The sequence below is a fragment of the Pogoniulus pusillus genome, chromosome 23 (genome assembly GCF_015220805.1).
Source record: "Pogoniulus pusillus isolate bPogPus1 chromosome 23, bPogPus1.pri, whole genome shotgun sequence".
NCBI classification, from domain to species: Eukaryota; Metazoa; Chordata; class Aves; order Piciformes; family Lybiidae; genus Pogoniulus; species Pogoniulus pusillus.
The window spans coordinates 21,049,762-21,061,521 of record NC_087286.1 but is presented as its reverse complement, the minus strand read 5'-3'; the positions used below and the strand labels follow the sequence as shown (position 1 = coordinate 21,061,521).

General features: G+C 46.0%; 1 protein-coding gene across 3 annotated transcripts in view; it reads right to left on the bottom strand.

Annotated features, from left to right (window-relative positions):
- Nucleotides 1-5,381: 5,381 nt before the first annotated feature.
- Nucleotides 5,382-11,760, bottom strand: part of RHEB (Ras homolog, mTORC1 binding) — a 38,783-nt gene continuing 32,404 nt past the window's right edge. For all 3 annotated transcript variants that reach the window (XM_064162864.1, XM_064162862.1, XM_064162863.1), the window contains one exon: nucleotides 5,382-5,901. In XM_064162864.1, the coding sequence (XP_064018934.1) occupies nucleotides 5,809-5,901 (93 nt within the window). In that variant the 3' untranslated portion in view covers nucleotides 5,382-5,808. The remainder of the gene's footprint in view (nucleotides 5,902-11,760) is intronic.

Genomic DNA, 11,760 nt, shown 5'->3' with positions numbered 1-11,760 from the left:
CCACCTGGACTGTGGCTGTTTAAAGGATGAAGCACTGGGAGCAGGAACTTGCCAGTTTGAGCACTGGCTTGACTAGAAAACCTCCACATGTCTGAGAGTTGGGGTTTTTCGCACATCTTGGTTTCAAGGGAGTGAGAAATTGGGCTTGATGTCCACAGGGTTGGCTCCAGGCTGTGCTGTTCCTGCTGCCACGAGACTAAGGAGTGAAGTGGTCAAAAACGATTTGACTCTGAGTGCAGTTAAAAGCAATTAACCCTGAGTGCAGGCCAGAACCAACGGGCATGAGAAAATAGCCATGCAAGATGGCCAAGGCTGATTTCAAATCCACTGCAACTGTGCAGCTACAGCCCCAACAAAAGGAGGGTGGGATGGACTGGATGCCATAGGACACTGTTGGTACCAACATCAGCCACACAGATAGAGCCAGCTGTGTTAGAAATCAGAAATCAACCATTCAGGACACCCTGCCTGGATAAAACACTACCCACTACTCCCCTCTCCTTTCTACATCCCACCTATGCACAGTATCTGGGCACAGCTCCTGTCCTCTCAAAAAGTGATTTCCATTATGTGCCAAAGGGCTGTGAGCTAGGTGGTACTGGTACAAATAAGCCTAGGCCAGGTGGGCTTCAAAATGCAGCCATGAGATGCCACAACCTCTTTCCACAGGTTGTTAGAGAGGATTTATGAGAGTCATTTTTCCACGTACACATGTCCTGCCCAACAACTTGCCCCACATCACCTGCAGGTTCGTGGCGCTGGTGGAAGGATGCTGCCGAACAACTCAGGCAGGAAGATGCCAAACTCACTTCTTCTCTGACACTGATATTCCAAGAGAGCAGGGTGTGACTCCTGCAGCTGAATCTTTGGGAGTGACCTCACTAATGCTAACAGGAGTATTTCTAAGTAGATGCAGAGCAGGATTAGCATTCTCCTTGGAGGCACCTACTACAGCCAGTACAGTCCCACACAACTAATAATTAAGTAAGCAACAGCCAAGGAGTTGCACTGCATCCTCTGAAGGGGCCACACTTTGGCTTCTGGAGGAGCTTTTGGTACTTGCAAAGCAGAGTTAAGACCCAGCACAGGAAACATCCTTATTTCAGGGCTTTCAAAACACAGATATCCACACACACCACAGCATGAGATACTTCTAGCTCATTAGAGATGGAACCACCACAGGTCTAGCTCCTTCCTATGGAAAATTATTTGACTCACTGCTGAAAGGGATGAACACATCTTGTGGGCCACCTTCAGAGCAGCAACAGCCCCTATGTTGAGAAACAATCTTTTATGACTCAATGGAGAGTTTCTATATTAAATCCACACTGCTCAGTTAAGAGCTAGCCCACCTCACACCAGTTGCCACAGCACTGATTTCTGCTGGTGATTAACCCATTCCCAATGCCTGGGTACACCATGTGCTGCCTCCCAGAGCTGCTGAGGAGGCTGGTTACATGAACTGCAGAACACCTTTCCAAACTATTCAAGCACAGAAGGATCTTCCAACTCTCCCTCAGTAGCAGAATGTATCAGCTGTTGCTGAAAATGGCTATCAGCTGCCAGGCAATGGTTTGGGGTTCAATATGCTGTGCTCATCATCGATGAACCAAGACATAAGGGCAGCCATCCCATGCCTGACCCACCACCCAACCCATGCCATGCAACGCCATGTGTCACCCCCTCTGCAGCACAGACTCCAAAACATCTCCTCACACCTCAGCAAATCCTGTCACAGAATGACAGTTCAGATCTGGCCAGGTTCCCACTAGGAAAAGTAGTTCCTCTTTTTGGAGTTGGGACCTGCTGGTCAGCTTTAGCCAAGTATTTATTAGCAGCATGGAAATGGGCAAAGATCTGTTTTCAGTAATATTCTCTCTGTGGCTCAGTATTAGTGCAGCTTATCACACATCTCAATAAACATCTGAGATGTGACTTGCATTTCATTTTGGAAAACACCAGGAAGCCTGGGGGTTAGGTGAAACCCCTTCAGCTTTTGTCTTATCTCAAAAGCAAAGGTTACAGCAGAGAAATAGGACATCTAAGAATAAGCTGGATGATGGGGACACTCATCACCCAGCTCTAGGTTCAGCCATGTTTCCACCACGCCCATAATGAGTTGAAGGCATCTGTGCAAAGGTTCTCAACTCCCTCTCTCCAGATGTCAAAGGTGAATAATTTGGGCATTATTAGATGAGGTGGTGAAGATTAGTCAAGTGTTAGCAAAATGCTCTGAAGATGAGCACTTCTGATTACATAAGGACTAATTAGAACCTGTTGATCTCTCCTTCTCAACAGGCTACAGCACAGTACTGCTAATTAGCAGCATAAGCCCAGCAAGCCCTGGTATATCATCATTGCCTGCAATGCACTCACACTGTGCTGCACAGCAGCCTGTGACATCTGCCTAAAGCAGCAGCACAAGCAGTTAGCAACAAAGGTGCAAGACTGCACACTCCTGTTAAAAGGTGTAAGCAAAAACACGTACCAGAACATAGGCCACTCCTCTCTTTTTGGGCTACAGCTCATCTTGCACTTGAATTGCTGCAAGACCCATATGCTCACCTGTGCCAGAAACAGGGATGATTGCAGAAGCTGTCCTTGATCACTTCCAGGGTGCAAGTTTGGGTACAGAGACTTCTGTCAGAAGAAACTAGAAAATGGAAAGCCTGAAGAATTCACCACTGCCTCCAATGCTGCAAGAAACTTCCTCAGCCAAGTCCAGTTTCAGGCCCATGACCCTCTGTCCTGGTCCAGAAATTACAACACAGCTCCTGCAGACAGAAGGGAGCAGTGAAGCCTCTCTTTCAGCTTCCTTCTTCTCCAGCATGCCTTCACCAACCCCCTGTAGAAGCTGGAAAGAAGCATTAGGCTGAAGACTCAACAGACTGAGAGCAGACTGCCTCCAAGCCTGATCAGGCTGGAGCCCTGAAGCTGCAAGACTACTGCATGTGGCTGTGTTTAGAACTTCCTGGCTGGGAAAGGCTGGGACAAGCAGAGTAATTCGCATCTGTGGCTGGCTGAGCCAGCAGGAGGACCACGGAAACGTGCATTGAATTCAACTCTTCAGTGGCTGCAGAAAACAAGAGCAGCACGTGCTTCTTGGCTCTTGCTGGAGAATCATTCAGAGGGCCTGCACTTGCTTTAAGCTCTCCTGAGAAGCCTGATCCCTGCAAAGCAGAGCCTCGATTATCCCAGGAACACTAAGCTGCACATTTGCTCATGCAGCCCTTTGAAGCCTGGCACAACTCAAGCCACGGCCACTGCTTCACACACACACACAGTACATGTGGTCACTGACACTTCTGCTATTCCAGAACTTCCATGTGATGCTGACCATGACATTGTGTCCATGATGCAGTGCTGCATCTCTGGGCAAGCAACAAGTCATTTATCACCTCATGATTAGATAATGAGGGATACTGCCAAACAGATGCATATTGTTCCTGTGCTCCGCAGATGGTTTCTGAATCCCCAGCAACTCGATTAGCAGCCAAGCGATCCCTGTTCTGTGCTTCGGCTTCCTGTGAAGGAAACCACTGCACAGCCCCTGGCTGCTCTGGTTCTCAAACCTAAAGTGCTCATTCTGTTTGTCCTGAAGGAGCACTCTGCTGTAGCTGAACTCCACCGGACTATCATGTCTGACTATCACCCAGCTAAAGAACCTGTCTTTGGCACGTGATATGGAAATTCAAACAACAGAAATGAGCTTCAAACTCGGGGAAAAAAAAGCAAAAGCCAGTTCTTGTTGGTGAGGAAGCCAGTCACTCTCATGGTGACCTCAGAAATCACCCAGTTTTCCCACATACACTCTTGAGGAGAGGTCTACTCCACTTCCTGTGAGAGAACCCCTGTACAAGAAATGGAGAGATGAGATTTTTCCATAGACAGTTGATGTACTTTTTCCCCAGACTCCAGAGATCAGAGAAAGCAGAATGCCAGGTTGGAAGGGATCCCAAGCATCGTCTGGTACAACCTTTCTAGGTGATTTAAATGGGATGTCCAAGCACCCTGTCAAGCTGAATCTTAAAACTGATCAGTGTAGAGCAAGCAGCCTGCTTCTTTCCCTTGGGAGACTGAGATTATCTCAATGTCTAACTGCTCTCATAGTGAAAAATTCTCTTCTGGATTCCAAGTGGAATCTCCCCCCAGAGGAACTTGTACCCACTGCCCCTTGTCTTTTCCATGTGACTCCTTGTGAAAAGGGAGTCTCCATTGTCCTGGGAGGTATCTTTTATGCACTGGTACATGGTAGTAAGGTCTCCCCTAAGCCTTGGAGACTGAAAAGATCCAGTTCTCTCAGCACTACCTTACAGACTGTTGAGACTCTAGAGCAGAAACCAAGCAAAAACTTGCAACTGACTTAGGAGCTGCTCAGAGCTGCAGTGAGACTCTGACAGGTGCCCAGAGAGCCCCTCACCTTTGCCAGGGCTATCCAGATGCAGAAGTACAGTTTATCTTAAAGGTCATTTCTGTTTTCTTAGCAAGCCTGTGCTTCTGACCTGGTTAAATCCACTCCATGCTGATAATGTTCCTGGTTACAAATCCACGTGGCCAGTCTGTCACGCAGGCACATGCTGGCCCCTGACTTGAGGCAGGATCTGCACACCCTTTACTCCGTGACTAACTGTTAGAAAGGAAAAATAGAGCACAGGTTGTCTAACTTGAAAAGCCAAGCCTCACCTTCCCTTCCCAAAGCAAAACTGTCTCTCCTCCCCAGGAAAGGACACAAAGTACAGCTAAGCTACTTGGTCAACCCAGAGCCAGTCCAGAGGAGGGGCCATGAAGATGCTCAGAGGGCTGCAGCACCTCTGCTATGAGGACAGGCTACAAGAGTTGGGAGTCTTCAGCCTAGAGAAGGCTTTGAGGAGACCTTGGAGTAGCCTTCCAGTATCTGAAGGGGGCTACAGGAAGGCTGGGGAAGGACTACTGACAAGGTCTTGTAATGACAGGACGAGGAGGAATGGGCTTGAACTGGAAGAGGGGAGATTGAAACTGGATGTTAGAAAAGGGTTGTTTGCAGTGAGGGTGGTGAGACACTGGCACAGGTTGCCCAGGGAGGTTGTGGCTGCTCCCTCCCTGAAGGTGTCAAAGGCCAGGCTGGATGAGGCCCTGAGTGACCTGTTCTAGAGGGAGGTGTCCCTGCCTATGGCAGGGGGTTGGAAGTGCATGAGCTTTGAGGTCCCTTCCAATCTAAACCATTCTATGATCTAGCAGCAAACATGGTTGGGATCACTCCCAAACAACTTGCCATGCAGCAGTCAAACGATCCACTGGCTCCACGGACCTCACATCTCCTCTCAAGGTCAGCAGGTGAACATTTCTCACAAAAATAAGTTGATACAGATTAATCAACAACAACAACAAAAGAGCAGAACATCTAAGGTTTGCAGCTATTTTATTTACAAGTATACATTTAACACAAAGAAACACTGATATCCAAGCCTAGTTAATAGTAGTGTAACAATATGCATCATTTTGATGATTATTTTAACCAACAAACTACACTGAAAAATTAATGCCAGTAAAATTCTTGGTCATAATATTAAGAAATACAATATATAAATTGAAAATATGATTGCTTAAAATTTGAAAATGGAAGTGAAGCCATTTGCACAGGAGTCAGAGTTTAACATAATCTGAAGGGAAAGGCTCCAAACCAACTTTTTATCTTTCAGGTTAACAGAAGGAAAAAAAAATTAAAAATTAAAAAAAAAAAAAGAAGCATAGTTTATCCTTAAAGAGAATGGGCAGTTTTGCTTCTTCAGGTAGAATGTATTCCCAGTGTTTTCAGGTTTTGCAGTGGAATTACATTACTGAGCATGAAGACTTCCCTTGTGAAGCTGCCCCGTCGATTTTTTCTGCCTCCAAAATTATCCTCTTAAAAACATCAACGGCAGTCTGCAAAGAGAGAGTACAAGATTAGCAGGCAAGAAGCAGCTGCTCACTTGCTGAAAAACAGTAATAAAACTCTTAGCAGTTCTGCTGGCTACACCAACAGCTAAATGCTCACCCAAGGGTTATTCCAAAATCAAAGAGGGAAAACAGAGTCATTTCAGTTTTAAACATAACCTCTGGAAATGATCTCCACAGCAATCCCCAGCTATTTTCTGTGTCACTGCAGGGAGGGCAAGTTTAAACTGAGCCACTCACACACAGCTAATAACTGTAATTCATCTTACTTTAACCAGTAAGCTTGCACTGAGTGAACGACAGCAGTGAAGAGTTTGATTTGTGCTACTCCAGAGAACAAACCAATTCAATTCCTCTTATTCAAGATTCTAGGTAATTAGAGCAGGCAAATTTCTCATCTCTACATACATACTTTTCCTAGCCCACTATGATGGTTACTTTAGCATTAATTTTTCTCATCTTACCCATAGAGAAGACCAGTACTAGACACAGCGCAAGAACACAAGGGCAGAACACGAGCCAAAGCAGTCACTGCCTATCGTGCAGCAGCATGCTTTGATGAAGGGCTTCCAAGAGAAAGGGGTTTTGAATTGAAACAGCCATGGCTAAGGTGCTCAGACTCGCACAAACATCCCAGGTCACCGTATGGAACACACAGGCCTACACAGAGTCCCTCTGCAAAATCACTAGCACCACAAGCACTATGCAGCCCTTCACTCCTTCAGAGGGAAGGCAGCAAGTACTGAATTGGAGTCACTTGGTCTAAAATCAGCTCCTCTGCGCCTCTGCTGAGTCTCCTCCCTCCAAGCTGAGCAGAAGGCAGTCTGGTGAAACAGCATCTCCCCTACAGAAGCTCCAGGTGACAGAAGAGTGCACGGGCTCAGGAGAGCAACACTTCCCCAGGCATGTATTGGTGAGTGGAAGCCAAAAGCCTTGGGATGGAGAGACACCAACTCCCATGAAAACAAGTTTAATTGAAGCAGACAGCAAGAACAGATGTCCGACCACTGGAGTAAGCCAGGACACTCTACAGCAGAACCTGATTAAGTGTAGTTAGCTTCTTGGTGGGGTTTTGTTTGTTTGCTTTTAAAGATGTATGCTAACGTCGGTCAGAACATGCAAAACTTACAGTGCCTAACATCTGAAATTGCCTGGAACTAAACCCAACACAACTCTGCTACACTGGAGGCCAACTCTAAAGTGCTTTTCTCTACACTATTTCTGAGCCCAAGATTCACTGCTGGGATCACTACGTAAGTCTTCAACTTGGAAACGGTCTCCTGGTCGCCTCAGACATGCCGTTTTAAGCTGATCTCAACTCCATCCATGCCACAAATTCTGAGCATATGCTTGAGAAGGAACATAAGTAAAAGCAGTCACTTTAGGAGGGAGGACAAAGGGGGGGGGTGTTGGTTTTAGTCAGCAAGCTGAAGAGCATCTTGTGATTCATGACTATGTGTTCTGACCTGGCAGATGTTTGTCTGCCGCAAGGTGTAACTCTTGATTGGATCAATTCCACATTAATCCCATTGACTGGAGTAGCCCCTAATGATATTAAAACAATCTTAAGAGATTAGATTGAGTGTTCAAAGTTTCAGACCATACAAACATGGGCAGTATTTTAAATGCTTCATAAACTGCAAGTAAGATTATTCCTCCTTGCAACAGCATTTCCCTGCAATCCCATGAGAAGCTGCCAGAAACGGCTCCTCAGTTCAGTGACAACACAACAATTTCCTGGTCAAACTGGACCTGGTTCACTCTAGGACAGCCACGGCCAGGATCACAGTTGCTATCAAACTGACTGCACTAATAAAGAGTTTGCCTTAATCAAACCTTGGTGATATGCTGACTGATGAATACATTGCACCAAGGCTTCCTTACTTGGAGCTGAGAGTTTCAATGGTCCCATTTTCATACACAAACCCTTTACACCTCTGCTTCAGAGCACCCATTAAAAACCCCCACAGCTCAGTGTGTCAAGCGAGAAGCTGTGCATTCTGTCAAAGACGTGCTGCTCCAAACACCACGACGTAGGAGTTCACAGGGCTTGCTAATTCATTTCACAGAACATATGTATCCACTGAGGAGGTTTAATCACTGCCCCATAGTTAACGCTTAGGAATCTGTAACTCAGCCCAAATATGCGCAAGAATTTAAGAATGAGCTTTTGAACAACGCAGGAAGCTGTGTTTTGTGACAAGGAATAAATAACCCAGGCAGGATTTATAGGCATCTGTCTCCATATGCTCCAACTGCAGAATATGGGTCACTCCTAGCCTGCAGAAAGCCATCTGGCGTTCTTCTACCTTTCTCCCCTGGGGAAACAAAGTAGATGTCAGCCTGGGCAACAAATACCGCCTGGAGAGCTGCGCACCGTGCAAGAGACACCAGAGGCTCAACTGCTTCTGCAGATGTGCCCTTGGTGAGAACGCAGAGTCAGGGAGGTGCAGCTCCCTTTGCGCAGGCAGGAGTGAGGAAGAGGCTGCCAGGAGGCAGCGCAGGGACGTGCAAACGCCCCAGCCCGGCGCAGGGCTGCCGCAGTCACTCTGGTATGCTGAGTTTTCAACTCTGCAGCAGCCTCGCGATTTCAAAGGGGAAGCGCAGTACTCGCACTACTAGTTTATCTTGGCACAGAGCTGGGCAAAAGAACTCCAACAATAGTCAGGTAAAGGAAGAGAGTGCTTCCCCTCCCCTTCCTTTGCCAGCCCTTTGCCAGACCCCTGGAGAGAGGCTAAGGTCCCAAACCACCCCAAAGCCTTCACTGAGCAGTGCATTCTCTAAGCCTGCAGATGAAGTTGCTGTTGAAAAAGCAGCAGTGGCCAAGCAACTGCATTTTAAGAGGGCTCTGTTGTGGTAAGAAGTAGATGTTTTTGCTATTTCCTTCCCCGTTCTGAAACAGTTTATCTAATTTCTGTGTGACTGACTGAACACAATTTGGCTGCTCATTGATCTCTAAATTCTTCAGGTAAAGGCTGGCTCCCAGCTCCAGCTGGGTTTGTGACCAGTTTGGAACCTGGTTCTATTTCCAACTGTAACCACTTCACGGTGTTTGGGATTAGGATGAAGAACTATGCCACGTCTCAGGTGAAACAAATGAGGGAATCCCACACAAAAGGTCCAACGTTCCTGAAGACTGCTAAAAGAGTTCAACGTAGCTGGTAATAATTAAGCAGTTTTAAGATAATAATAGTCCAGCAGTGATCTAAGAGAGGTCTTTTCCAATAGGTCTCAGAATTCCCTTCTCCAAGCCCAGAGGTTTCCCTTGCTGATATGAAGGCTCCTCTAAAACTTGCACCAAGTCACCCTTGTCTGGAGGAGCCAATGAAGTGCCTCAAATGTATCTGACCTTGAGAACTCCTGCCTGCCACCACCACTTTGACCTCTGTCTCTAGCCCTAAAGCCATGCCATTAGTGCAATATGCTATCTTTTGATGACTACTGGCAGAATAGGTCTAGCTTGACCAAGTTAATCTACAGAACTATCTCAGTTGCCCAGTGTGGTAGCACTATGCTCCTAAGACTCTCAGGGATGCTCCAAAAAGGGTATTTTTTCTTCTGGCCAAAGCAGGAACAGAGAAGAGTCAATGCTCTCTCATCCCCTTCCACAGGAGTCTTTGCTGTCAGGACCCGTCAGAGGGACTAGCTTCTCTGATCTCAGCAGCTCCTTACAAACACAGCTCTTACAAAGGGTAGACCACACACAGCTGACTCAGTTTGGTCTAACCTCTGAAGCAAGGAGACCTACTGTTCTCACTGCTGCAAAGAGCATCACATACTAAGCCAGTTTCAGACCAGCATGCTAGTAATTGTCATACTTGTGCTCCACACTCACCAAATACTGGGGTTTAGAGAGAAAGGATTAGGACAGTTCTGCCCAGTCAAGAAGGTTTGAGCTCTTTGCTAAAGTTCTTAATGCTCTAAATTCCCAATCCTGTCCAGCTCATCCCTTTAAGCATCAAATTAGCTTTCTGTAAAGCAAACAGAATCTGAAGCAGTTGTGGAAGATGTTTAGACTTGACAGGCAAGTTACATTTGCTGTTCTGAGCCAGGGCAGGTGATGAGTTGATGAACTTCCAAGCACAAAGTGCCAACAGAGTTTTTGCCAGTACTGCTGACTTTCATCAGGTGCACACTCAGTACTAACAGAACAACACCGCACCTTGTTACCAAGTTCAGAAGAAACTCTTCCCCCTGCCTAAACCAGAGATCATTTCGGAGGAAGAGAAGGTTTCTTGTTTTGACAGAGCTCTATGTATCAGCTCTTTTGATCCTGTCAGTTATGATTTAGAGTACAAAACCCCTGAGTTCAGAGCTTGCTCTGGTTTAATTCACAGAATCAGATGTTACAGCACTGTTCCCGCTACTGCCTCACAGCTCTGGACTCCACACTTTGTGCTCAGGGCTCAGTCTTCCCACCTCTCCAGAGGTAAGCAACTGCTCATGAGGAAACTAAGGCTCAGACCTCAGACTGAGGCTCCCCTGCACTTCTTGCCATACATCCCAAGCCTCCACTGGAAGCATGCCAGAGACCCTGCAAGATGGTCACATGCCATGGACACCCACCTCAGAACTGACATATGATCTCCCAAACTTTTTGAAGCCAAACAAATTTGCCAAGTGTATTATGTAAGAGGCATGAGAGAGAAACTGTGGGGAGGCACCTGCTTCTAATAGCCTGCATCTAGACCCAGAAGAACAGACTTTACAACAACCTATGACCACTATACTGAAGGACCCTGATGAGAAGACAACCTTGACAGCAAAAATTAACATGACTTCTGATCCTTAGTGGGATTTCTACAGGACTGTACTGAATCTGCAGTCTTGATATTAAATTGCTATGCCTCTTTCATTGAAGGCCACAAAGTTTGCTATCTAAACTTCAGCTGGCAGTGTAATAGTCTGATACTAAGGAACAGACACAGATCCATGGCAGTCAATGGGACTTTGTCAGTGCAGCAATGTGATATGCAAGATATGCCAAGCATCGTACAAAGCTTGTGGCTTCTTTGCATAAATACACCAAGCTTTTTTTTTCTTGAACCAAGAACAATGCAAACTTCAGAGAAGTTATCAGGGAAACATTCTGCTATGTGCTGTTACACATTGTGGACACATGCCTGAGGTAAAAAAAACAGAGTGCAAGCAACAGCTTTGCTTAATCTAGAAGCATTAAGTCACTTAAGGAGGGAATCCAACTGATGCTTTTAACTGGTTTATTCTTTACACTGTTATTTGAGTTTGCATGTGAAGCTCTCTCACTGTAGAAAGATACTGAGAAATGTCATGCTTTCACCATGCCAAATTCTCATCAGGTTAAGTCTCAGCCAGAAACTGAAGTACTGATAAACTAACTTTGAGTGTTCCATGTCTGGAGAAAAAATACCCAGGTTATTCTTCCAGGGAAAATCCAACTTTACTCAAGTAACTGTAGAAGTGATGACAACAGGCACTGGATAAAGGCTGCTCTTTCTGCTTTTGGGGGCTGGGGAGAGGGAAATAAAGGCTGCTTAAAACAAGCCCTGTTTGGACTACAGCATTGCCCTTTCGACTGTGCTGATGTCATTAAGGAGGCTGAAGATGTGATATGGTAGTTAAATACCAGACAACAGAAGCACTTCTTCTACATAAGCTCTCATTTGTTTAAAACTAGCCTCACAACATCCTTCTGACCTTATCATATGTGTAGACTTTTGAATAGCAAAACTTTGATGCTATTGAGATCTGTAGGAAAGAGAAGAATATATAAAGGGGAAAAAAAAAACACCCCCCCGAGCCCACAGCACTGAAGCAGGAGACTTCTGTAGCTTAGGTATGTAAGGTGTCAAACCAAGGACAAACTAT